A 26,438-nucleotide genomic window follows, 5' to 3' on the forward strand; every position below is an offset into this window, starting at 1 on the left:
ACACACCCCCACCTGTACATGCAGTGGTACAAACCCGAGAGTCCACTGAGAGGGTCCGTGCAGTGCATATACACCAGACCACCCCACCTGTGCGCCTGAACTGTCTGTGTGCACCCCTACTACCCACCTGTGTGTCTCCACCACCTGCTTGTGTACCTGCACCAACTGTGTACTGGGCCACCTGAGTACATCTGTATCACATCAGACCTCTTTGCAATTCTGCAACTTCCCTCTCCCTCACTTCCCTGAATCAGGGGACATCCCCAATCACATGTGCACAGGTTCCTGCCTGCAGCCGACCTGCACTGAGCAGATGACTCAATGTCTGCTCTGTCTGGGCACAGGCCTCAGGGATCTCCAGAAATTAAAGGCAGTCCGTGCACTGGGCAGGTTCCTCAGTGAAGCTGGGAATTGCTGCCACCCCAGACCAGCTTCAGAGATCCCCGATCCTGGGGTCCAGGGGGAATCCAGGGCCTAAGGTACTGCAGGGGTGGGGGCAGGGAGGACAGAGAAGCCAACATGAGAATGGATGAGGGGCCCACGTCACAGGGGCCCAAAGTGCAAATGTGGGATGCCTGCCCTCGCTCTAAGCTTGCAGTCTGTGCAGGCCAGAGCTCACGGGACAAACAAGCATGGCACCTCCCAGGGGAGAGGGACCATGCTGTCCACACTTCCATCCACTGGAGACCAATTATCCATACCTGGGGACCCTCAGGGGAAGTGGGCCCCACTGTCTCCATCTACTGGGGACCCTCAGGGGAAGTAGGCCCCACTGTCTACACCTCCATCTACTGGGGAATCACCAGGGGAGGAGGGGCCCACTGTCTACGCTTCCATCTACTGGGGAACTTCCAGGGGAGGAGGGGCCCATTGTCTATACTCCATCTACTCTGGAACCTCCAGGGGAAGTGGGCCCCACTGTCTCCACCTCCATCTACTGGAAAACCTCCAGGGGAAGTGGACCCACTGTCTACACTTCCATCTACTGGGGAACCTCCAGGGGAAGTGGGCCCCACTGTATACACCTCCTGCTACTGGGGAACCTCCAGGGGAAGTGGGCGCACTGTCTACACCTCCATCCACTGGGGAACCTCCAGGTGAGGAGGGGCCCACTGTCTACACCTCTGTCTACTGGGGAAACTCCAGGGTAGGAGGAGCCAACTGTCTACACCTCTGCCTACTGGGGAACCTCCAGGAGAGGAGAGACACCACTGTCTACACTTCCATCCACTAGGGAACCTCCAGGAGAGGAGGGGCCCACTGTCTACACCTCCGTCTACTGGGGAACCTCCAGAGGGGAAGTGGGTCACACTGTCTACACCTCCATCTACTGGGAGACACGGAGATAGACTAGAGGCAGTTTTGGCTGAGGCAGTGGGTACCAGGTACAAGATGAGTCCAGCTGCACACCCAGACGTCCCAGGCCTCAAGTCAGGAATTTGAGTTCCAACCTCTGGAGTACAACTTGTAATCGTGGGCTGGTGTCTTCAGAAGTATTTCGAAGTGCAGAGATCCATGAAGGGTAAAGGCGTGGAATCCTCAGAGAACCCCTTGGACCTTCGTCCATGAGCTCACAAGGCCAGTCGGAGCCCCATAGATTCTTTATCTCAACCCCAAGTACTGTGTTCAATGACGTTCCTCGTAATCACATTGCAGATAAAATCCACAGTCCCCCAGGCTCCGATCTCCTACCAGCACAGGTCCCCCAAAATGGACCCCCAGTTTCTGGCACCCCAGATCCATTTATGGGTCACTGACACCGCCCAGAGGCCCACCCCGAATCCTGGTTTAGGGAGGCACATTTTAAAGGGGGTGGGCACAGGAGCCCGAGGCGAGTCTGGGGGCAGCGCAGGGAGCCTGGGCCGGCTGGGCACCAAGCGCACGGGGAAGGGCTGGTGCACCCCCTGCACACCTTCACGCGTGACAAACTCTGATCAAGCCCATCAGAGGGCAGAGGCACATCATTAGTAAGTGGAAGAAAAACCACTCCTTTCCAAATCAAATTTGGATCTGTATTTCCAAAGAAGTTTTACCAAATGTAAAGCAACTCCTGTCACAGAGGATGGACAAATCTTGGGATTCCCATGACCAGGGCCAGGGGACACCCCAGGCTGCCAGACCCCTCGGAGCTCCAGGTGAGCGCAGCTGAGACGGACAGGCACAAGGATCCGTGTGCTTTATTGCTTACGCTGCACGTTCAAGTGAATACAGTAAACCCCCTTTAAAAAGTAAGGCACATGAGTGGCCTTCTGTGCAAGTTCCATATTATTTAAAGTTCCTATTGGCTAATAAAGTATTTCTACTCTAGAACTAGAGCTATCTGAAAAAGCACATGATAAGTTTTTTGCAAGCAGAATACCTGAAACATCATTACATGTTACCTCATGGCACAATTAACAGCCTCATATCAAATGTCTGTATCTGAGGAAAGATAGAACTATTGTTACAACTGGGAAACGTTAACCAGCTTATCCACATATATACAGTTGGGTCCCCAAATAGTAGTTATACAAAATCTAAAGAAAGAACTGTATCTAACTACGTTGGTGCTTGTTTCATTAAAGGTACGAGATTTGGCATTTTCAGTCTTTTTTCCCATAAGTCATGCTGGTATTTGCAGAAAGGCAGGGTCATACGATGCTGAAGACCATGGACAGATACTGTTCATATGACACTTGGATCCAGCCGTCCTGGTCTGTATCGTAGCGTCTGAATATATCTGTCAACCTCTGAGGAGAAACAGCAGGTATTTAGACCTGACACTCACCAACAGAAGGAACACAATGTACTGGTAAACAGACATTCAGGAACCCAATTTCAGAAGGGTCCCTGTCTCCACATCCCACACCCCCAGCGCAGGGACGCAGGGCAGGTGTCCCTGACCACCCACAGGGCAGGCCGGTCCGCTCACGAGATGGGGGATCAGGCAGGACAACGGACGACAGGGGGAGCCTAGTGTGTGGGCCACAGCCCCGGGTCCTGGCAGGGCCTATGGTCCCAGAACAAGGTTTCCCCACAGTGGGTGATGTGCCCGGGTCCTCCTTTGCCATCATAAGACCGTTCTCCCGGGGCCTTCCCTGAAGGCTCACCCCTGTTCTGGTGACAGGCTGCTCAGAACGAAGGGAAACCAACCCCCAGTGGGGCCCCCCGGGGGAGGCCTGGCTGTAGAGCCAGAAGGGCGGGGTCTCCTGTGCAGCCCAAGCCCTTGCCTTGATGCCCCAAGAAGGGTGGGGTCTCCTGTGCCAGTCCAGGCCCTCGCCTTGATGCCCACCCTCCCCATCTCCTCCTGGCTGACCAGCCCCCAGGGCTCCCCCTCAGTCTGTTCACAAGTCTAGCCACTGGACAACAGAGACTGGGGCAGCTAGGTCAGTGCTGCCCTGAATGACAGAAGCTAGAAACCACCATGGGTTCGGAAGAGCCCAGACTGGAGAAGACAGTGCCCAGGCTCATCAAGACCTTGGCCTGTCCACCTGCCCCAGGGCCGAGCAAGGTTGCAGCCTGGCCCGTGAGCTGAGCCTCCCGCTCCCGGCTCCAGTTCCAGCCCTCTCTGCCCTGAGCTGGGCAGGTCGATGGCCAACAATCAACAGGCTGACACAGGTGACGGTCAGCGGGGGTGAACTGGAGCTTCCTATGTGGCCAACCCTGGTGTGACACAGACCACAGAAACCACAGCAGCAGTGCCCTCTGCTGGGAGGGCATGGCATCGTTTCCCTTTCTTTGCGCTTGAAGATTTCTACCACTTTTCACATTGCTTCATATAAAAACAACTTTCAATAAGGCTTTTTCTTTCTCGAAAGGGGCAGATGGTGGAGAAGGAAATGGCAACCCACTCCAGTATTCTTGCCTGGACAATCCTGTGGACAGAGGAGCCTGGTGGGCTGCTGTCCACAGGGTCGCACAGAGTCGGACACGGCTGAAGCGACTTAGCATGCACGCGTGCATATGTAAAATAGACAGCTAGTGGGAAGCTGCTGTGTAACTCCGGGAGCTCAACCTGGCGCTCTGTGACAGCCCAGAGGGGTGGGATGGGGTGGGGGGTTGGGGGAAGGCTCAGGAGGGTGGGGACATGTATACCAGGGACTGATTCGTGTTGATGTACATCGGAAACCAGCAGGACATTGTAAAGCAATCATCCTCCAATTAAAAGTAAATAAATTTTTAAAAGCCCCTCTACAAAAAAAACATTGACTTGCGTAGTTTGAACGGGTGTATTGTGTGGCATATGAATTATGTCTCAAGAAAGCTGTTAAAATAACAATAAAAAATAAAAGCCGCATCCAACAAACAAAAAAAAAAAAAAAAAGGGGCAGATGGAAGAAGACCTCTGAGGGCTCCTGAGGACTTTCTGCAGATGGTCTGCAGCTGAGCCTTTCCTTTCTGACCCCCGTGTCTGTGCAGAGTTTGGGTTCCTTCTCCAGGGGGTGGAGGCAGGGGCACCAGGCCCAGACAGTGACAGGCCGCGGGCGGCCCGCGGTCTGTGCTCCGTCTGCAGGCAGTGGGGACTCCAGGGGCTGAAAGCGACATAGGATGACCTTTGCTTATGCGGACATAAGGGTCAGCTGGTTACTTAGGGGACACAACCTCAAGTGAAAATCCTAACCCCACAGATCCTGGTGAAATTTCTACATCACACCTATTCCTAACGTATTCTGACAGCATAAAAGTGAAAGTTTTGGTCGCTCAGTAGTATCTGACTCCTTGTGACCCCGTGGACTGTAGCCTGCCAGTCTCCTCTGTTCACAGGATTCTCTAGGCAAGAATACTGGCATGGGTTGCCATGCCCTCCTCCAGGGGATCTTCCCAACCCAGGGATCGAACCTGAGTCTCCAGCATTGCAGGCAGATTCTTACTGTCTGAGCCACCAGGGAAGCCCTGTAATCTCACCTCACCAGACCCTGAGAGGGAGACAGCTGGCATTCCAATGAGTCACTGAAGCACAGGGCCTGGCAGGCTCAGATTCCCCAGGAAAGAAATCAGGACAGCAGGCCAGGGAGAGAAAGCTCAGTCATTCAACCATCACTGTGACAAGGAGAGCCCTGAGAGTGCCCCCCAAGTTACCAGTTCCACTGACACCGCGTGCCCTGCACACCTCTCTGCAAATTCTGCTGCTGCTGCTAAGTCGCTCAGTCGTGTCCGACTCTGTGCGACCCCATAGGCGGCAGCCCACCAGGCTCTGCTGTCCCTGGGATTCTCCATGCAAGAATACTGGAGTGGGTCGCCATTTCCTTTTCCAATGCATGAAAGTGAAAAGGGAAAGTGAAGTCGCTCAGTCGTGTCCGACTCTTCGCGACTCCATGGACTGCAGCCCACCAGGCTCCTCCACCCTTGGGATTTTCCAGGCAAGAGTACTGGGGTGGGTGCCACTGCCTTCTCCATTTCTATATTATTTCTATGCCTGATTTTAGAATCTTCTCTGCAGATTCTAAAGACAACAAAATTTGACAACAAAATGGTTTGGATGTAAACAGCAAGGGTGTCTTTCAGGGCCGGGTTCTACTGAAATACTTCTGGAAAACACATTTGCTTCCCATAAATGGAACTGTGTCAGAATTATGAGCGAGTGGAGTATTATATGGACTTGGCTGTGAGTTGGTAACTGCTGACTCTAAATAATGGGCACAGGGTTGTCTTCGCTATTATTATTGTTGAGACTTCTCACAATAAAGAAAAGGTTTACACCAATTCACTGTGTTTTCTAAAGCTGAAATCTAAGGAACTTGGCCCCCACCTGGAGACAGGAGCAGGGCCTGTGTGGGAACAGCCAGGGGGGTCAAGTGCTGCCACCCCCACCCTCGGGGGGCATGCCCGCGCCTGGTTCCTCCTGGGTGAAGCCGAGGGACCGCAGGAGCAGCCAGCTCAGAGGGGCCTGCGAGGCAGTGGGCACTGCGATCAGCAGCCCACCAGGCACTGCTCCCGACTCTCGCTGGGGAGCAAGCCTCCCGTGAAGGGCGCAGAGCAAGCCTCATGACAGAACCTTCTCTGATTCTTAGGAAGAAACACAACACACCACCAGGTATTCATGTGAACCGCCTGCTGGATCCCTTCCAAATGGACGGCTCTCAGGGTTTCCAGTGGTGGAGGGACACGCTGTCTACACCTCCATTTATCAAGAGAACTAGTTACTTCTCCAGGAAGCACACTCACTTCTGTAGCTTCTAGAGCCAGTCTTATGTGTCTGACTCGCTTCAACTGCCCAAGCGTGGGGCCTCGGGCGCCCACTGCCCACCACCCCGGGCCTTCCGGCGGCGGTACCTGCAACACGATGCAGCCCTGGATGAAGTCGTCGAAGGCGATCTGCCCCCGGCCTTGTCGGTCGAACTTCCGAATGAGGATGTCATGAAACTGGTCAGAGAGCCGGTACCCTGCAGGGGGGCAGGCAGAGTCAACCCTACACCCGCCCCAGAACCCAGTCTCCCCCACCCAACCCCCAAGAACACAACGTGGGCCCCCCAGGCAGGCCCGGGGGCAAGCACACGGCAAGGCGCTGAGAGCTCCGCAGAGTCTCTGCACTGTGCCCTTGGCCCCACGGAGGTGCCCTCCTGGAGGGACTACAGAATCACTCATTCACACCAACTCCAGTGCTACAGTCGCCCTGCAGGGGCTTCTGGAATGTCAGCCTTCTTAAAAGCCTTCATTGGTAAATTTTACTTCATTGTTAACAAGCTAGCGGTGAAGTTGTGAATAACTCAGCTGTCCTGGATTATTCGCTGCTAGAGAATGCTTTGCAAAATAAAAGCTCACTAAGGCTCCCAAGGAGACAAAGTGTAAACTTAAGGATAGGAAGTTAACTGATGGTCCCTCCCCTGCATCAGCTGGTTGCTCACTGGCATCAAGACATCAAGGTATGAGGGCGCGGGATCCGATGGAGCTCCGGAAGGGCCATCCTGGTGCCTTGACTCCCCCTCCAATGCTCGATCGGCCTGGCCCCCAGCAGGGCAGCAGGGATGCCCTGGCTCTCTCAGCCCTGCCCTCCCCGCCCCCAGTCTCACCACCTGTTTGACCGTGGCTTCCTTACTTATTCAGGAGACAACATCCAGGTACAAAATATTTTTACCACTTTTCAGTCTCGCTGGAATCTTTGCAAGGATATGTACACCTATTATCTGAGTGAATGTCACAGTTAATTACCTCTATAAGTGCTTCATCACTTTACTGAAAAAGTCAAGCATGCACACACGTGACTGTACCTTCCAGAGTGGTCAGCGAGCTCCTCACATCCATAACTAATCCAGGGCCCCGCCCTGCAGCTGAGCAGCAGACAGGACCCTCCTACACCTGGCACAGCCTGTGGCCAGACAGAGGCCAGGCTGGGGAAGGCCGGCGAGATGGCCACAGGGACACAGCATCATGGAGAGCGGGGCTCGTGGAACCAGGCAGGTGCCACTGGGCCTGATGAGCCGCTAGGCCGGCTCCGCCCTCCGGGTCTCACATGTGGACCCACCTCAGCAGCCTGTTCTCGGCCAGTGAGGCAGGTGAAGACCACTGTGTGTCCTGTGGCCAGCAGGAGGGGCTGGCCACCTCATTGGGTGTCATGCACGTCCTCCCAGAACGCCCCCTCCCCTAAGGCTGCACTTCCAGCGGAGGGAACTAGCCCTCCTTCCCCAAGAGCTAGCGAGGCGGCCTGCTGCCTCCAGTGACCACCCAGCACCCACTCGCAGTGCTAGGAAGAAAAGCGGATGCCAGTTAGAAACTATGGCAGAGGACAGACAGGGTGAATGGCACAGAGAGGGGTGGGGGCTGCCGTGGCCCTGTCAGGGCCGTAACTTGGTCAACCTGACTGTAAAGACCCTGTTGACCTGGGCAGGGTGGCTGATGGCCCGGGCTCCGGGACGCAGAGTGGGTGTGTGGGTGTCAGGGCTTGGGCTCCGCTGCATTAAAAGGGACAGAGCAGGCGCAGCACAAGAGGGAAAGCAGCCGACGAGGGTGACGAGTGAGCAGAGGCTCACTGCCCCCGTGCGATGTCCCCTCAAACCACGCTGGCTTCAGGCTGCCAGGGTCTGGGTGCAGGGCTTGGGCGGGAGTGCTGGACGGGTGCTTGTGGTGGGGAGCCTGCCTTTGTCAGGGACAACAGGACTGTTTGTCCCCCACGAGTGGAGTGTGTGGCCTTGCCTTACACACCTTGTTACTTTCTGGTCTCTGTACCTGGCATGCAAAACATGCTGTTCAGTCACTCAGTCGCATCCGACTCTTTGCGACCCTGTGGACTGCAGCACGCCAGGCCTCCCTGTCCTTCACCAACTCCTGGAGTTTGCTCAAACCCATGTCCATCGAGTCGGTGATGCCATCCAACCATCTCATCCTCTGTCATTCCCTTCTCCTCCTGCCTTCAATCATTCCCAGCATCAGGGTCTTTTCCAATGAGTCAGCTCTTTGCATCAGGTGGCCAAACTACTGGAGCTTCAGCTTCAGCATCAGTCCTTCCAATGGATATCCAGGCTTGATTTCCTTTAGGATTGACTGGTTTAATCTCCTTGCTGTCCAAGGGACTCTCAAGAGTCTTCTCCAACACCACAGTTCAAAAGCACCAATTCTTGGGTACTTAGCTTTCTTTATGGTCCAACTCTCACATCCATGCATGACTACTGGAAAAACCAGAGCTTTAACTAGACGGACCTTTGTTGGTAAAGTGATGTCTCTGCTTTTAAATACACTGTCTAGGTTGCTCATTGCTTTTCTTCCAAAGAGCAAGCAGCTTTTAATTTCATGGCTGCAGTCACCATCTAGAGTGATTTTGGAGCCCAAGGAAATAAAGTCTGCACTGTTTCTATAGTTTCCCCATCTATTTGCCATGAAGTGATGGGACCAGATGCCATGATCTTAGGTTTCTGAATGTTGAGTTTTAAGTCAGCTTTTTTATTCTCCTCTTTCACCTTTATCAAGAGGCTCTTTTATTCCTATTATGGAGCACATAATAGGAATAAAAGCCTAAAAGATGAACAGATGGACCCTCAAATCCAGCAGGTGGGCCGTTCAGGGTCACACAGCCCTGCCAGGGTCAGCCTGAGACTCCATGTAGGGGGGTGAGAGATCAGAGGGCACCTTAGGGCTTCAGCCACCCTGACTCCCTCACGCGTCTGCTGAGCTGCAATGCAGCTCCAGCTTGACTGACAGACACTTGTTCTTAGAAACCAAAGAGGAAATTTCACTCCCAGGGCAAATTCTTTGTCACTAACAAGTAACCGGCAAAAGGTTGACAAGTCACCTCGGGTGGGAGACGAGGAGCCAGAGGAGTCCTGAGAAACGGAGGACCAAGGGCAGGAAGGAACCCTGCGGCGTAACTGAAGAAATGCTGCAGCGGAGTCTGTCCTTTCTCCAGGAAAAGCTGAAGGTCAGGGAGGCTCCTGGCTCTGCCCCGCACCATGAAGCCTATCAGCGTCTGACCTCCTGGATCTGACTGGGACTTGCAGGCCCGAGAGCCAGAGACCGGCTGGTCAACCTCAGCGTTTCCAACCCGAGTCCAGGAAATGACGGTTGCTGGCACTAAGAAAAAGCGGGCTCCAGGCCTGACAAGGTTAGAAACACTATGGTCGGTGCTGAGATCACCAGCCTGGAAACTAATTCAGAGGGTCCAGGTTCCAGTCAGCCAGGCCTCCAGCTCCCTCCTGCCCAGGACTGCTCTCTGAGGGACGCCCCTAATGCTCAGCCCCCCACCTACTGGCACAGCAAGGTCAGCCACATTCCAAGTTCCAATCCAGAGAACCCAGGGCCGACATCCTACCCAAATCCTGACCTGCGCCTGGTGGCGATACAAACTTCTGTGGGGGTCTCACAGCCTCTAAAGCAAAAGAGACAAAGAGGAGAAGACACCCATAAAGGACAAACGCAGAGGAAGAGGGGTGGGGAAGAAGCACAGCGATAACCACAAGGACCAAAATGTACTTTGTTATTAAAACCAGAAACAGCCAGAATAAAATACACTGGACTCTAACAGAAGGGCCCAGAGAACACAGGGCCGGGGGATTCACGCCCGTCAAACCAGAATTCTGGTGCGACGACTGCGTCCCTCCTCACGAACCCTGAGCTCCCCGCAGGCCCACGTGGGCCCCAGGACCAGGCCTACTGACTGCTCTGGAAGGTACCACAGGAGCACTGCTCACGGCACAGCAAGCACGCAGGCTGCACACACCTGAGAATGCGGGCTTCCGTGCTCACGCCTGCACTCCATGCAACCCACGGGCTCGTCTTTGTGAGCATTTTATCACTGGTCCATGTATTCTCATGTCAGGGAACAGAAGGTGCTTTATATACGTAAGCTGTTTTATCTTGACTTGTTCACTTTAAACTTTTTGAAAGCCACATTCTCAGTGTGCCTGCGACACCACTTCACAAAAGAAAACTACTGCATAGCCCTTATCTCATTTTGGATGGAAAACCGCATAAAAGCCCCCAAGTCAAATATAAGCCTGTATGATACAGAAACATCAAAAATGTACAACTGCAATGTAAACAAAAATTTCACATAGGCTACTTTCAAATGATTAAGCTGAACAAAGCAACAAGATACACCATATGGCCCTTGGCTCCAAAATGAAATAGCTACGCAGTCAAGACAAGTGTTTTACCGAAACCTGAGAGGGCTTGCTTGAGCTCGTTCTTGTCGATCATGCCCGAGTTGTCCCTGTCGTATGTGCGGAAGACGTTCTGCCAGTCCGTGATGTACTTCCAGACGCCAGTGAACTCACTGAAGTTCACGCCGGCCTTGTTCTCTCTGTCAAACATGGCTGAAGCGAAAGGGCACGGCTCAGCAGGAACCAGGGCAGAGGCACACCCACAGCTCTGCAGGCTGGGTTCCTCCAGGACCAGCCCGGAGCTCGGCCAGCAGGTCCCCAGGGGCTGTGGTGACACCAGCCCTAAATTAGCCAGGCAGGCGTGAGGCAGCTGTGAAGAGGGATGTGCAAGCCGAACACCCTGATAGATTCACAATAAGAATGATTTACACCAAAGGATGTTCCTCAAAAGCTGGGCACGCCCGCTCTCGGGAAGGAACCGGGGTGCAGAGGGGTCAAGGGGCCTACCCCAACCCTCCAGGCTCAGGTCTGGTTTCTGGAGCTGCCCGTCCCTCCCCCAGAGGATCCGTGTCCCCGAGGAGGAGCTCCTTAGAGGGCTCGGTCAGGGAGGCCCATTCCAATGAGAAAAATACTACTGGCTTTTGGTTTTTTTTTTAAGCGAGACCCACCTTTCATTTTAAAAAAATCAGCCTCATTCCAGGTCCAAGTAAGAACTTGTAACTACATTTACATACAACTGCATGCAATGTGGACAGAGACGCCTGTAGGAAATCTCAGCCTGAGACACTGCTACCAAAACGTAGTGTGCCATCTGCCTCTTCAGGAAACCGAAGTGCTCCTGGTGTGCACAGAAGTCACTCCAGCTGAGTGACTCGTCACGTGAGAACTCAGCTGCTTCTTCCAGTCACAGCCGCGCAACCCGGGGGGAACGGAAACGTGTGCGGAAATGAGGGTGGGGCGCACAGCGAATGCTGAGCGAAGGCTCAGGGATGGTGGGGCGGGCGGGACACCCAGAAGAGAATCAGCCGGAAGCGCAGGCCCGACAGGGTTGCCCATACTTACATATGATTGATCGGACAGTCACTGGATTAAACGGAGTCCAGGTGCCTGAAACAAACATTAGGAATTAAGACAGAACAAAATCTCCGAATCCCGTCTGTAACCCCAGAAGCCAGAGAAAGTGAGTAGCTGTCAACATCAAGACCTGAGAGCCACGGATCTCAGCGGGGAGGCTGCCCCTGGACGATGGTCAGCCAGGGTCCTGTCTACGCTGCCTGAGAGTCACTCTGGTCCAGCCACACGTTCACAGCTGCTCATGACCTGCGCCTGGCAGCTCGCCCTCCTCACGTTATAACTAGAGACGGCCATCTTACCACTCACTGAACTTCCCAGGCCCACAGCACCAGGTGAGCTGAGAAGAGGGCGCTTAGCCCCACTAGGAGTGTCACAACTGCACTTCAGAAAACCCCACGCCCAGGGGCACCACTGCTGCAGGACCAGGGTCGTCCACGAATCCACAGTGGCTGCACATGTGGTGATCGAACCTGCCAGAGTGCTCGGCAAAGTACAGCGTGAAGACAGGCTTACATGCTCCTCCTAAAGTAACAGGCTGGCAACACACTATCTTCTCTGAAACTGTGAAAAGGATGCATCATTCCATGATTCATTTCAGAACAGGAGGGATCTTACCAAACATTTGTTATGAAGGGAACTGTTCACTCTGACAGATTTGGTAATTTAGAACCCTTCATAAGCTGTGATGATGGAACGTTCACCAGGTAACTCTGTGCCCAAGGATCTGTTTTCAGAGTGATCTATGCTGACTAAAACCAGGGTAAACGTTTTTTATGTGCCGTGTCCCCCCATCCCCCCTTGTATAGTAACACCCCACCTCCCCTCCTGTGTACAGACCGCTTCAGCTCTGGGGGCACAGGCCCCTCCCGACCCCACGCAGGGCAGCACCCCTGGGCTCTGAGCATGCCCAGTTGGCCCCCACACACCCCCGATACCCCATGTGGCCCCACCTTCACCCCACCCCTACTTCTCCTCAGTCTGTACGGGGCTTTGCAGGGGAAGCCGCCCTGAGCCCCGAAGTCACCCCACCGGCCCCTTGGGGCCCCGACACTCGTGAAACCGTCCCTTCTTCCTGAGCCAGGCCTGCAGCCAGGGCCCCTGCGCGCTGGGCAGGCATCTCTGGCTTCTTCGGGGTCAGAGGGAGAGTGGGTAGGTGGATATGAAGGTTCTGGGGAAGGTCAGCTCACTAAAACCAGGCCACAAAGGAGTCATACACAGAGGGGCCGAGAGGAGGCGCCGTCTGTGCACAGAAGGTTTCTGACGTCCCAGCTGCTCACACACTGGCCGCTGTTTCCACAGGATACAACCCACCCTGGACCAGGAGCCCGAGGGACCAGATGCAGCTGCTGGACTCTTCCTGCCTTTCTCAGCTCCGATGCCGGCTGTGTCCACACCAGGAGTCCTCAGGGACTGCCCGCTGGGGGCCTGGGTGCGGCCTCGGCGATTCCATAGACTGGAAGAGGCCGCACCCACTGCTCATCCCGATTGTGAGGAGGGCATCCTGGTCACGTCGGCAAATGAATTTTAAACACAAGTGACTTGAGTAAAACAGTTAAACGATGCTGCAAACACAGGCACTTTGTGAGGTAAGGGCCAGGCCCCTGTGGAGGCAGAGGGACGTGTGGGTGGATCGGAGCTCCAGTTGGCAGAGCTGGAGGACGGGAAGCTGGGGACAGCAGAGGCCACGCTGGGCCGAGCTGGGCATGGAGACAGGAGACCCGCAGGCTGGCCAGTTCGGGAGGCAGAGGCAGGCTCCTGGTCCCTTAACTGGCCCTTCCTGTCACCCAAACTGGGCTGACTCTCCACGGAAACCAAGGGGTAATGACAACCCCAACAGTGAACGGACTCTGTTGAGTGCCAGGTCCTGTGGTCTCAGACTGAACGACAAAGCTTGACAGCCCCTAGTGATTCTGCACTCAACACTTCAGTAACGCTAGCTGTTACACACACCAGAGGGTCAGCCTGAAGACCTACAACCTCTGTAAGAAAATGCACTGCGACACGGAGAAGCAGGCCTAACAGAGCCTGCCGGGTGCCCAGGACACACTGAGCAGGAAGAGTCCCTTCGGCACAAGTGACCCTCACATGGCTTTCAGGGCCAACCCCAATTTCAAACATTCCCACCCGCTTCCCTCGGTAACCAACGCGTCTAGGAATGTCACAGCCACCAGCCTGAGAAAGATTTCCTGTCAGACTTCTACTTAGAAATACATGGTCTCTGTTCCTCTAAGTCTTGCCTCAGTCTGATCTGAAAGAACCAAAGAAAACAGAAACACACACAGAATCTCCACGTACACTGAGCACACATAACTCTTTCCACCCATAATTTGAACATGAAAGGGCCACAGCTCCATGGTGGTGGGTCGGGGACGGGGGTCACACTGGGCACTCAAGTGTTTTGCCTGTAACCCTCAGGAGTACAGATGATTTTAACAAATTTATATTGGACCCTTTCTTAAAGGAGAAAAACGCCACTCTGCTCTGTGATAATATATTCTTTTTGCTCTCCAGAGAGTTTTCTTTCTAGAAACTGCATCCTGTTAGCAGACTTGGATTGCAGCGAGAGGTGCACGGGTGGAGTCGTCCTGCACCCTGCAGCCACATGCAATCAGTGGACGAGCGGGCCTTTCACAGCACCACCGCCGTCCCCTTCCTCTTCACCGCATCAGAGCCGCTGCCCAGCCCTTCTGGGGGAGGCAGGAGCCATGCAGGCAAGCTGGGCGCACCCTGCAGGCTCACGTGGACTCTGCCAGGACCCTGGTGGCTCTTCAGGATCAGGAATTCCGTACCCCACCAGTCACCTTCACCTACAGCCTCAAAGAGCCACGACTGCCGGGTCTCTAGGAGAGCTGAAGTCCATTTTGATAAAAACACCTCAAAAAGAATGTATTATATGACCTATTATTTAAAGTCCAACTAGGGCTACCCGGGTGGCTCATGGTAAGGAATCCACCTGCCAGTGCAGAAGACACAGGTTCCATCCCTGACCCAGGAAGATCCCTCAAAGCACGGAGCAACTAAGCGCATGCTCCATGGCGCCGCAGTGAGAAGCTGGGGTACCGTAACTAGAGCGACCCCACTCACCGCAACCACAAAGAATCCTCTGCAGCAACGGAGACCCAGAACAGCCATAAATAAATAAAGTCCAATTTGAAAAATGCCTTCTCCAAGTATACCAATGTTATGTTACTGCAAACCTAGAGAGGCACAAAAAAAGGGGCTTGAGCAAATTTAATTTCCAATAATTCTAAGTAACAATGTGGAAGTAAAAACTTTTTTAAAAAGTACCTGACTGAAGATGGTTTGTGCTGTTATTTCAGACGGCAAGACAGTCCTGCATCTCTTCACACCTCTTAACCACACCTCCCTGAGAGCAGCCATGGGAAAGTTCCCCCAGGGAAAGAAGACATAAAGGACTTGGTGTGCAGGGCCCACAAGGACTCCTTCAGCGGTGGTTTCATCTGATTTTAACAGCGCCTCAGAGGCACACAGCTAACAGAAGAGAGAAATCATGCTATTTTGTGCCTTCAGTTTTTCCACCAGTAATAAACTAATTTCCTGAAATAACTTAATATTCTAGTCCTAATATGAAAACAGGCTTTCCAGGTGGCACTACTGGTAAAGAACCCGCCTGCCAATGCAAGAGACCCAAGAGATGCAGGTTCCATCCCTGGGTTGGGAAGATCCCCTGGAGAAGGAAATGGCAACCCTCTCCAGTATTCTTGCCTGGAGAATCCCATGGACAGAGGAGCCTGGTGGGCTGCTGTCCATGGGGTCACAAAGAGTCAGACCCAACTGAAGCAACTTAGGAATATGAAAACAGAGGTCCATTCTGGGGAGAAAACTGAAAGTCAAAATAACTCCAATGTTAACAACTCTGGGAATTCGAGGAGCAGGAAGAGAACTGACTTGTGTCCATCCTCAGTGACTGAGGCCGGGAAACACGACACAACCGGAAATGAGAGACCGGCTGGAGCTTCCTCTAGGAGCCAGAGACAGCTGCAGAAACAACTCCAGCAGAATGAGAGGAGCAAACAGGCAGCACCCAAGAAAAGGGAGGAGCCGTGGGTGCAGAGACAGGAGCCGCCCAGCTCCGGAGCAATGGCGGGTGTCCTGGCAGGAGGAGCGGAGCCCGCTCAGTTGGGGTGGGAGCCACAGCCAGCCTGCGCCTTCAGGGAGCCAACGGGAGGAGGCAGGCGGGACGGCACCAGGTGTGGGGGGAGCACCTAGCTATGCAGGCACACACCTTGATTCCAGTGTACGACCTACCTCTACTCTGGGGCTGAGAAAGGACGAGCGATCGGCACCCATTCATAACCAGACTTCCTGCAGAAAAAGCCTAATTGAATCTACAAAGATATTCACAGCACAGCAAAACAAAGCAAACTCTGGTTATGCAGGATGGGAGGACAAAAGCCTAAGAAAGTAAGGGGTCCCCGACTATCAGTAAAATTCACCTCTTAAAATTCTCAGCTTGCGGCACTGGTGAGCTAGAAATTTAAAAATTTTAGCAGCTAATTTGAAGAGGAAAATATGATTGGTTCAAAAAAAGTCACAGTTTATAAGATACACACAAAACAGGTAGAACAACCATCACAAGTTGCTCCACACAAAAACCAGCACACCCCCAGGGAGGAGAGAGGCAGCCACGGCAGGTGGGGGGAGGGAGTCCCTACCTCCCTCTGGGCTCAGTGACTACCAGTAAGCTCTTACCCAGCCCCAATAGAAGCCGAGGAATCCCTCAGGGCAAATCAAGAAAACTGACTCCACAGGATCACCGGAGCAGGCCCTGATACACACTCAGTGGCTGGGTTAAACACGCTCCCTCTCCAGCAGGCTCCTGCTTCAAGGCTGTCTTCCAACAGAACCATTTGCTTTAACAACCAGCTGAACTGTCAAGCCTGACATCCTCTAGAGACAGTATTACCTGTATGATCCTGTAAATACCAACCCTTCACCAATAGCAACAGAGGAGTACCCACAGTGGAGGCTCGCCTCCCTTCTGGCCCATACGCAGGCCTGGGAGGCACCGTCCACCTCCCACAACCCCAGCCTGCTCCCACTGGTAAGGTGAGCCTTTCAGCACTGTCATTACCTCTTAAAATCAATCCCTCTTCGGATTTAAATGGCACCCCTCTGGAAGATACCACAAATCTAAGGACCAGAAAAAGACAGTGGTGTCTGACAGATCAAAAGAAGGGCAACACAGTCAGGTATTTACTGAAGTAAGGTGTCCACGTCAATGGATTAATCACACTGAGACCAGCAAAAAGGTGACTCCAAAGTGTGCCCCCAGAACTGGCACAAAGTGCTGGGATCCTCTCGCCCCAGTCTGGATGACTAGCATTCATCCACTGAAAAGCCTGAGCCCCAAGATCTGGCTGCAGGGCCACCAGCATTCCCAGTTACTTCCTCTTCGGTGTCAGTGGGACCCTGGTGCCCCTCCCCGGAAGTCACAAGATGCAGTTACCAGAGAAATTCAACAGCCTTCAATAAAGCAGAGGACCGTCTGCTGTACAAAGCCAGGCTCCCTGTGCTCCTGAAGCCCACACCCCAGCCTCCAACTCTCAGGCTTTCCCTGTGACCTCCATGCAGCTGCCCCCCAAGCTCAGCAAGGACTCAGAGAAGCACTGACTGGACACCCAGGAAAGCCCTCCACAGGCCAGGGATTAAGTCTTAATGATTTGGAAAAGAAATCCAGGAAAGAAGTTATTTACTACGGGTGGTCAGGCCTGCAGTTCCGAGTCCAGATGGCCGGGTGCACTCACCATTGGACAGTGCTTGCTGAAGCTCGTTGTCAGATATCACACCGCTCCTGTCCTTATCAACCCTACAAAATTAAGATCAGTTAAACTGGCGATTCAAAGTGCAGGAAAAGCAATACAGGACCAGAACCAAGGTTTAACTCTCCTGTCAATCTAAATTAATTTCCCTGCTTCTTTCCCTTTGGCTGCTAGACTATCTCACTCCCATAGTCCGCTGGGGAATAAGCAAGCCTGTCTCCTTCACTGTCTGAGGTCCCCCTGCTGAAGGCCAAGCTGCTTCTCCCTTTCTCTCAAGCCTTTCTCCCACAGCCTGTCTGAATTCCACCCAGATCGTGTCCTTTTCACAAAGAGGAAAAGGTTCTCTTAGACAACTAAGTCACTCCCTGACCCTGAATCACTCTAGCATGGGGCGCCAACTCGTTGGAAGGACGACCGGGTACCGAAGACACTGCGGTGACGTCCCCTGCGCACAGCCAGGGCCTGGCTTCCCGTCTGGTGGCCGAGGCAGCTGCGGCGAGCCCGCGTTTCTGCTCCCCTAAGTGAATAAGCGTCCCCGGGAGACCCTCGCCCCTGAGCAAAGGCCCTGCTCTCGGGGGAGAAGGACGGAGGCCGAGCCTCCGGGCGGCCGCTCTGCGCTCCGGTAAGTGCCCAGGGGCGGAGAGGAGATCAAAGCTGAGGGGACGGAGCAGGCCGGGGGGCCAGGGTGCCACGAGGGAGGCCGGACTGCGGGCCGAGGGGCCAGGGCGCCAGGGTGAGGCCGAACTGCGGGCCGAAGGGCAGGACGGGGAAGGCCCGGGGCTGACACCGAGGGAAGGGGAGGCCTGCCGGCGCCCGCCCGCCCGGCCGGCCGCACCTCTGGAAGACGTTCCACAGGAAGCTCTGGTCCGGCAAAGCGGCGCCCGCGGCAGGGCCGGCGCCAGGGCCCGGGCGGTACGGGTAGGCGGCCATGGGCCGAGGCGCGGCGGAGTTGAGGTGCGGCTGAGGGGCGGCCGGGAAGCGGGCGGTGGCAGGTGGCTCCACTTCCGCCTCGGCGGGGGCGGGGCCGGGCGCGCCACTTCCGGGGCGGTCACGGGAGCGAGCGCGGCCAATCCCGTCGCTGCCCCGTTGCCAGGCAACGCCCCCGCGTCCGGCCAGCGTGTCAGGGTCCAGCGAGCGGCTCGGAGCCGGTGGCCGAGGCCACGCGGCCCCCAGGGTCACGGACGCGCGTGGGAGATGCTTCTCCCGCGGCACAGAGTGGACGTGAAGGGCGGGGGAAGTTCCTTCGAGCATGGACCGTCCTTGCACCAAATGCAGGCCATGGAAGAACGGTGATGGAGCGGAAGAACGCGCCAGAGATTCCTGTGATTTCCGAACTTCTCTCCCGGCCCTGCCCGCGCTTCTGCGTTCCTTCCCCACACCCACTTTCTTCTCGGTACCACCCGACGTCCCCTCCGGCGTCTGACAGGGCCTGGAGCTCCTCAGCTCGGTCTGCACGTACGTGACCAGGCCCTGATGTCCCCTGCTGATGGGCGGCCAGCGTGTCCCTCCGGCCAGTTGAAGACGCCACCCCCTCCGTCTGGACTTCGACTGAGCGCAGCGCCCTCCGCGCAGGGAAGCCCAGCTTCAGGGCGCTCCCACCGCCTTCCAGGCTGTCAAGAGTGTTGAGCTGCTGATGCAATCTCGCTGACTTGGTTCATCTTCCTCCCCTGCTTAGTTTGTGGAAGGGCCGAGCACCAAGGAAGCCCCTGACCCTTCCTTTCCTGAAGGGATTTCATTATTCAGCACTCCAAAGCTCTGCAGAAGACCCTGGTTCGATTCCTGGGTCCGGAAGAGCCTCTGGAGAAGTGATAGGCTACCCACTCCAGTATTCTTGGGCTTCCCTTGTAGCTCAGCTAGTAAAGAATTCACCTGCAATGAGAGAGGCCTGGGTTCGATCCATGCGTTGGGAAGATCCCCTGGAGAAGGAAAAAGCTACCCACTCCAGTATTCTGGCCTGGAGAATTCCATGGACTGGATAGCCCATGGGGTCCCAAAGAGTTGGACAGGACGGAGCGACTTTCACTTTAATTTTCCAGGGCTCTGCATCTGACCTGTTGTTATTCTCCAGTTGTATTGTCCTCAGCCCCTTTTAACCACCAGACCATATGCTGGAGAGTTCTTTAAACTCTTCAAAGAGACTAAGGTATTCTGACTTGGGCACTCACACAGATTATTATTCTACAAACCTCAGCAATGTGGCTTTTTTCATGACTTAATGAATTAAGTGCTTTCTAGTTTTATCCTCCTAAAGCATTCACATCACTTTCTACACATCACTAATCCTTTCTACAGTTTTCCAAAGCTCTTTGATCTGTAGTTTCTGAAATTTTTTTTATTCTGTCTCCCACCTCTGGCTCATTTTTCTCTAGAACACTACAAAATTAATAACTATAATTTTGCACCCAATTTGTAAGTTTTCCAGCACAGCGTGTACAGGGCAACTTCTGCAAGGAACTCCTCAGCAACTCTAGCTGGCCTTGGTCTCCCTCTCCTGACAGTGACACAGCCTCCACCAACTCTTGGTTGAGTCTCCAGCCTGGATTGCCACAGCCAACACCAACTGTGAGGCCCAGAATTACTCCATCCTACTTTCTGTTTAGTTCCAGGGTTTGGAAATGATTCATTCAAGGGAAGAATCAATTACTGAATCAACCCTAATGTTTAAACATTGCTGTGTATAATCCTTATACCAGAACCTCATGGCAAGGTACCAAAGTTCACATTTAACTGATGAGAAAACTATGCTGGCCTAAAATCTGTCAACTAAAAAAAGATGAACAACATGAGAGCTGCGAGTTTAGTTTTATCTGGGGCAAAATGAAGCAAACAGCCCAGGAAACAACACTTCAGATAGTTCTGAGAAACACCTCCAAAGAGGTATGGTGGTGGGGCGGGGGTCAACATATGTGATTTTGGTGAAGGGGGAGTTCATGCAATCAAGCACTTATTTTGCAAAAAGTGTTCTGCTAGTTACCAGAAGCTAACTTTACAATGAAGGGATTTAGTGCTTCTCTAGACATGAGATGCTGGGTTCCCTGATAGCTCAGTTGGTAAAAAATCCACCTGCAATACAGGTGACCCTGGTTTGATTCCTGGGTTGGGAAGATCCACCGGAGAAGGGATAGGCTACCCACTCCAGTATTCTTGGGCTTCCCTTGTGGCTCATCTGGTAAAGAATTCACCTACAATTCAGGAGACTGGGTTCAATCCCTGGGTGGGGAAGATCCCTTGGAGAAGGGAAAGGCTACCCACTCCATGATTCTGGCCTGGAGAATTCCATGGACTGTATAGTCCTTGGGGTCGCAAAGAGTCAGATATGACTGAGTGACTTTCACTTTCAGACATGAGATGCAAGGATTGGGATCAAAAAATCAGTTCCTGAAAATATCTATCTAAAGACCTGTTCCACCAGTTTTCCTGGAGCACAGCATGCCTCAGTCTCCACCCTGGACTCATTTCAGGGCATGTCAAAGGTCAGCAGCTGCAGCAACACAGGATTCAAGCCCAGCTGAGGCAGATAGCAGATGCCCTTACCTTGCTTAGTCGCTAAGTCATGACCATCTCTTTGCAATCCCATGGACTGCGGCATGCCAGGCCTCCCTTTCCTTCACTATCTCCTGGAGTTTGCTCAAACTCATCTCCATTAGAATCAGTGATGCCATCCAACCTTCTCATCCTCTTTCACCCCCTTCTCCTCCTGCCCTCAATCTTTCCCAGGATCAGGGTCCTTTCCAATGAGTTGACTCTTCCCATCAGGTGGCCAAAGGATTGAAGCTTCAGCTTCAGCATCAGTTCTTCTAATAGTCAAGAAGCAATAGTTAAAACTGGACATGGAATGGACTGGTTCAAAATTGGGAAAGGAGTACATCAAGGCTGTATATTGTCACCCTGCTTATTTAACTTATACCCAGAGTACATCATGCAAAATGTTGGGCTGGATGAATCACAAGCTGGAATCAAGATTGCCAGAAGAAATATCAACCTCAGATACACAGATAATACCACTCCAATGGCAGAAAGTGAAGAGGAACTAAAAAGCCTCTTGATGAGGGTGAAAGAGGAGAATGAAAAAGCTGGCTTAAAATTCAGCATTCGAAAAACTAAGATCATGGCATCTGGTCCCATCCCTTCATGGCAAATAGAAGGGGAGTTCTTGGGCTCCAAAATCACTGCACATGGTGACTGCAGTCATGAAATTAAATGACGCTTGATCCTTGGAAGGAAAGCTATGATGAACCTAGACAGCATGTTAAAAAGCAGAGACATTACTTTGCCAACAAAGCTCTGTATAGTCAAAGCAATGGTTTTCCCAGTAGTCATGTATGGGTGTGAGACTTGGACCTTTAAGGAAAGCTGAGTGGCCAAGAATTGATGCTTTTGAATTGTGGTGCTGGAGAAGACTCTTGAGAGTCCCTTGGACTGCAAGGAGATTAAACCAGTCAATCCTAAAGGAAATCAGTCCTGAATAGTCATTGGAAGAACTGATGCTGAAGCTGAAGCTCCAATAGTTTGGGCACATGATGCGAAGAGCCGACTCACTGAAAAAGACCCTGTTGCTGTGAAGACTGAAGGCAAAAGAAGAGGGTGGCAGAGGAGATGGTCAGGTAGCATTACCAACTTAATGGACATGAATTTGAGCAAACTCCAAAAGACAGTGAAAAAGATAGGGAAGCCCTGCGTGCTTCAGCCCATGGGATGGCAGAGTCAGACATGAATTAGCGACTGAACAACCAGTTTGTCGTAGCTTTCCTTCCAAGGAGCCAATATCTTTTAACTTCATGGCTGCAGGCACTGTCTGCAGTGATTATGGAGCCCAAGAAAATAAAATCCACCATCTTTTTCACTTTTCCCCCCTCTATTTGCCATGAAGGAATGGGACCAGATGCCATGATCTTAGTTTTTTGAATGCTGAGTTTTAAGCCAGCTTTTTCACTCACTCTCCTCTTACACCATCAAGAGGCTTTTTAGTTCCTCTTCAGTTTTGGTCTGTTTTTGGTCAGTTTTGGTATCATCTGCATATCTGAGGCTGATATTTCTCTTGGCAGTCTTGATTTCAGCTTGTGAGTTATCCAGCATTTCACACAGTGTACTCAGCATAAAAGTTAAATAAGTAGGGTGACAATAATATAGCCTCGGTGTACTCCTTTCCCAATTTTGAACCAGTCCATTCCATGTCCAGTTCTGACAGTTGCTTCTTGACCTGCATACAGGTTTCTCAGGAGGCAGGTTAGGTGGTCTGATGTTCCAATCTCTTTAAGAGTTTTCCTGGATGGTGAAGGACAGGGAGGCCTGGCGGGCTACAGGCCATGATCTCAAAGAGTCGGACATGACTGAGCGACTGAACAGACACAAAGGCTTTTGTGTAGTCAAAGATGAAGATTTTGTGGGGGGGGGGGTGGAAATTCCCTTGTTTTTTCTATGATCCGACTGATGTTGGCAATTTGATCTCTGGTTCCTCTGCCTTTTCTAAATCCAGCTTGTATATCTGGAATTTTTCAGTTCATGTACTGTTGAAGCCTGGCTTAAAGGATTTTGAGTATTACTTTACTAACATGTGAAATGAGTGAAATTGTATGGTAGTTTGAATATTCTTTGGCAATGCCTTTCTTTGGAACTGGAATGAAAACCTTTTCCAGTCTCATGGCCAGTCTTAAGGGGAGATTAATTTAGGAAATGAAGATTAAATACCACCCCCTGCCCACCCAATGTATACCCCTATACATGTACAAATGAGTCTAGGATTCAGCAGAGACTAGCCTGGCACTTTCACCTCAGCCCCGATGGCCCAGACTGCAGCTCTAGAGTGATGGGAGTGGCACCTGGGCTGGTTCCAGCACAGGACTCAGCCTGCAGTCCTAGCCAGATGGCTGCCATCCACTTGGTGGGGTGTGGGGTGGTGCCACGGTGGTATCTTGTTGCCTGGAGTCCTGACACCACCTTACAAAGATGTACAGCAACAGTGACGACCACCCTCTGCTAACAGAAAGAGGCTGACCATCTACCCCTGGCTCTGCTGAAAAAGTGCAGGTCGCTCAGTTGTATCTGACTCTTTGCGACCCCATGGACTACACAGTCCATGGAATTCTCTGGGCCAGAATAGTCATTAAAGTATTGATGTGCTTGCCACTATCTCCTTGCCCATCTTGGGATTCAATTCCCTCCTAACTAGGTCTGTTCTAAGCTTTCCATTTAGATGGTGATTCTGGGTGGAGCAGAGAAATGAACTGAAAGACGACACTCCCCTAATTATTGGGTGTCTTTCCTTTGGTCTGATTTCTCTAATCAGAAAATGCCTGTTATCCCTAGGATTTTTCTGAACATTGGTTCTAAACAGAGTGCTAGCACTAACACGCTTAAATCACCCCTTGTTCATCTTTGGTCACAATAAACATGAAACATGAATGGACAACCAAGGCTATGCACCCTGGTCCTGTCCTTGTATACGTGTGCACACCTAAGATCTTGTATTATCTACCTTACCAGCTTCCCCTGGAAGCCACTCTGGCTCATTCAGTTCACGTGTCTGACTCTCTGCGACCCCATGGACTGCAGCATGCCAGATTTCCCTCTCCATCACCAACTCTCGGAGTTTACTCACACTCACGTCCACTGAGTCGGTGATGCCATCCATCTTGTCCTCTGTTGTCCCCTTCTCCTCCGGCCTTCTGGCTCATTACTTGTCTTTATTTTCTTATCAGGACCACTATGACACCTGCACATTGGAGACCCTTCCTTCTCTCTGCCCTTCCCAGCCTGGCATGGAATTCCAGGACACAAGCTTACTGTGCCTACCCTCCCCTTCCTTTCCAACCAGTATGAAAGTCAGTGACCTTCCAGTTTTAACTCTGGCTTTTTACTGAGTAGCAGTCAATGTATTGAACAGAGGTTTGGTATAGTTTTAGAGCTACACTGGTGTTGGCCCCCAGAATTTTCCGCAGTGATGGAACTGCCTTTATCTGCCATCCAGTGTGGCAGCCACTAGCCACATGTGGTTCTGGAGCACTTGAAACACACCAAGACGACTGGGAATAAATTCTTAGTTTTAGTGACCTTATTTAACTTATATGCAGAGTACATCATGAGAAACACTGGGCTGGAAGAAGCAAAAGCTGGATTCAAGATTGCCGGGAGAAATATCAATAACCTCAGATATGTAGATGACACCACCCTTAAGGCAGAAAGTGAAGAGGAACTAAAAAGCCTCTTGATGAAAGTGAAAGAGGAAAATGAAAAAGCTAGCTTAAAGCTCAACATTCAGAAAACTAAGACCATGGCATCTGGTCTCATCACTTCATGGCAAATAGATGGGGAAACAGTGGAAACAGTGTCAGACTTTATTTTTTGGGGCTCCCAAATCACTGCAGATGGTGACTGCAGCCATGAACTTAAAAGACGCTTACTCCTTGGAAGGAAAGTTATGACCAACCTAGATAGCATATTCAAAAGCAGAGACATTACTTTACCAACAAAGGTCCGTCTAGTCAAGGCTATGGTTTTTCCAGTGGTCGTGTATGGATGTGAGTTGGACTGTGAAGAAAGCTGAGTGCCAAAGAATTGATGCTTTTGAACTGTGGTGTTGGAGAAGACTCTTGAGGGTCCCTTGGACTGCAAGGAGATCCAACCAGTCCATCCTAAAGGAGATTGGTCCTGGGTGTTCATTGGGAGGACTGATGCTGAAGCTGAGACTCCAATACTTTGGCCACCTCATGCGAAGAGTTGACTCATTGGAAAAGACTCTGATGCTGGGAGGGATTGGGGGCAGGAGGAGAAGGGGACGACAGAGGATGAGATGGTTGGATGGCATCACTGACTCGATGGACATGAGTCTGAGTGAACTCCGGGAGTTGGTGATGGACAGGAAGGCCTGGCGTGCTGCTATTCATGGGGTCACAAAGAGTCGGACACGTATGAGCAACTGAACTGAACTGAACCATAAACAGCAATGTGGCTACGGCTATTGAATCTTTTACGATGTATCTTACCTTTTTGCTTTTTTTTGATCCATATTAGAAATTATCTACAGCTCTCTGGGCAGTATTCTATTTTCTTGTTATTTTGACTTTTCTTTTTTTTTTCTTTTACTTCTCTGGTTTGTCAATTCACTCAACATTCTTAGTATGAAATATTCTGTCCTGCATTTCCTTAACTAAAGGAATTCCATAGAGACTTACATTTCCAGATTACCCACTCCCCGGTGGTTTTCTTGATCTCAGAAATACTCATGAAAACAGGTTTGTTTTTGGTTCAAAATTAGTGGCAGACATCAAGAAACCAACCACCCTCATCAGTTACTCCTTTGCAGCCATCAGCCCTCCTGTTACCCTCTCATGCCTCAGGGTTACCCATGCCAGCTTTAAATTCCTTGTCCTAACACATCAATGTTGCTCAATGCCCATGTTAACACTTCCACCCAGCTTACAAAACGCCCTGGCACATACTTCCTCATAGTACCCACTGGCTGGGCAAAGTGGCCTGAGGTTGTCACGCAGTCGTTCCACATGTTCTTTCCTCCTGAAAATTACCTCCTTCATATTTGTTGGACCACATCATTCAACACAGGTGGTTTCTGAAGTGTGGTCCTTGGTCATGTCAGGAATGCAAATTCTCAGGCCCAATCCCAGGACCTACTGAGCCACAAGTTCTGGGCAATCCCTAACCTAGAAAAACAGAATGTGAAATGAAGGAACCCAACTGCCTCGGACTGGATTCTACAGAATCCAACCCTGAGACAAGACCTTGGGAGGTGGCTCCAAGCAGCACCTGCAAGGGGGGGAGGAAGATCTATTTACGCCCACATCACCTTCATGTAGTGTTTGGTCATTTAAATACTTCAGGACACATGTTCAGGTATTAAACCATTTGCCTGCTAAGATCTAGCAGGTAATGTCTGTTGTCTTCACTTGCTGTCAAGCACCAAAACTCATGCCTTACACACACACCACAGCAAAATCTCGGACTTTGATGCAAGAGAATAGAAAGGTAGTTCTGTTTTATATTTCAGGTCAATAAGTACGCCTCAAGTCAAACAGTACAATACTGCAGATGAACCTGGACACAAACACAAGTCTGTAAC

At 52.0% G+C, this 26,438-nt stretch overlaps 1 protein-coding gene and 1 long non-coding RNA gene across 3 annotated transcripts; both read right to left on the reverse strand.

The window, feature by feature from the left end:
- Positions 1-2,159: 2,159 nt before the first annotated feature.
- Positions 2,160-18,384, reverse strand: PDCD6 (programmed cell death 6). 2 transcript variants are annotated; one of them, XM_005894647.3, is made up of 6 exons: positions 18,201-18,384; positions 17,351-17,412; positions 11,571-11,615; positions 10,569-10,721; positions 6,253-6,362; positions 2,160-2,729 (listed from the first exon to the last, which is right to left on the reverse strand). In XM_005894647.3, exons 1-6 carry the CDS (start codon positions 18,293-18,295, stop codon positions 2,631-2,633), a joined length of 564 nt encoding a protein of 187 aa, XP_005894709.1. In that variant the 5' UTR covers positions 18,296-18,384; the 3' UTR covers positions 2,160-2,630. The 2 variants fall into 2 exon arrangements, with proteins under 2 accessions (XP_005894709.1, XP_005894708.1); XM_005894646.3 differs by having other exon boundaries at positions 10,563-10,721; positions 18,201-18,382.
- LOC138984211 (uncharacterized) lies at positions 13,046-17,337 on the reverse strand. Its single transcript, XR_011461489.1, has 2 exons — positions 14,871-17,337; positions 13,046-14,779 (listed from the first exon to the last, which is right to left on the reverse strand). It is a non-coding gene; the product is annotated as an uncharacterized lncRNA (long non-coding RNA).
- Positions 18,385-26,438: the final 8,054 nt, after the last annotated feature.

This window comes from Bos mutus, chromosome 20, assembly GCF_027580195.1.
Source record: "Bos mutus isolate GX-2022 chromosome 20, NWIPB_WYAK_1.1, whole genome shotgun sequence".
Classification (NCBI taxonomy): domain Eukaryota; kingdom Metazoa; phylum Chordata; class Mammalia; order Artiodactyla; family Bovidae; genus Bos; species Bos mutus.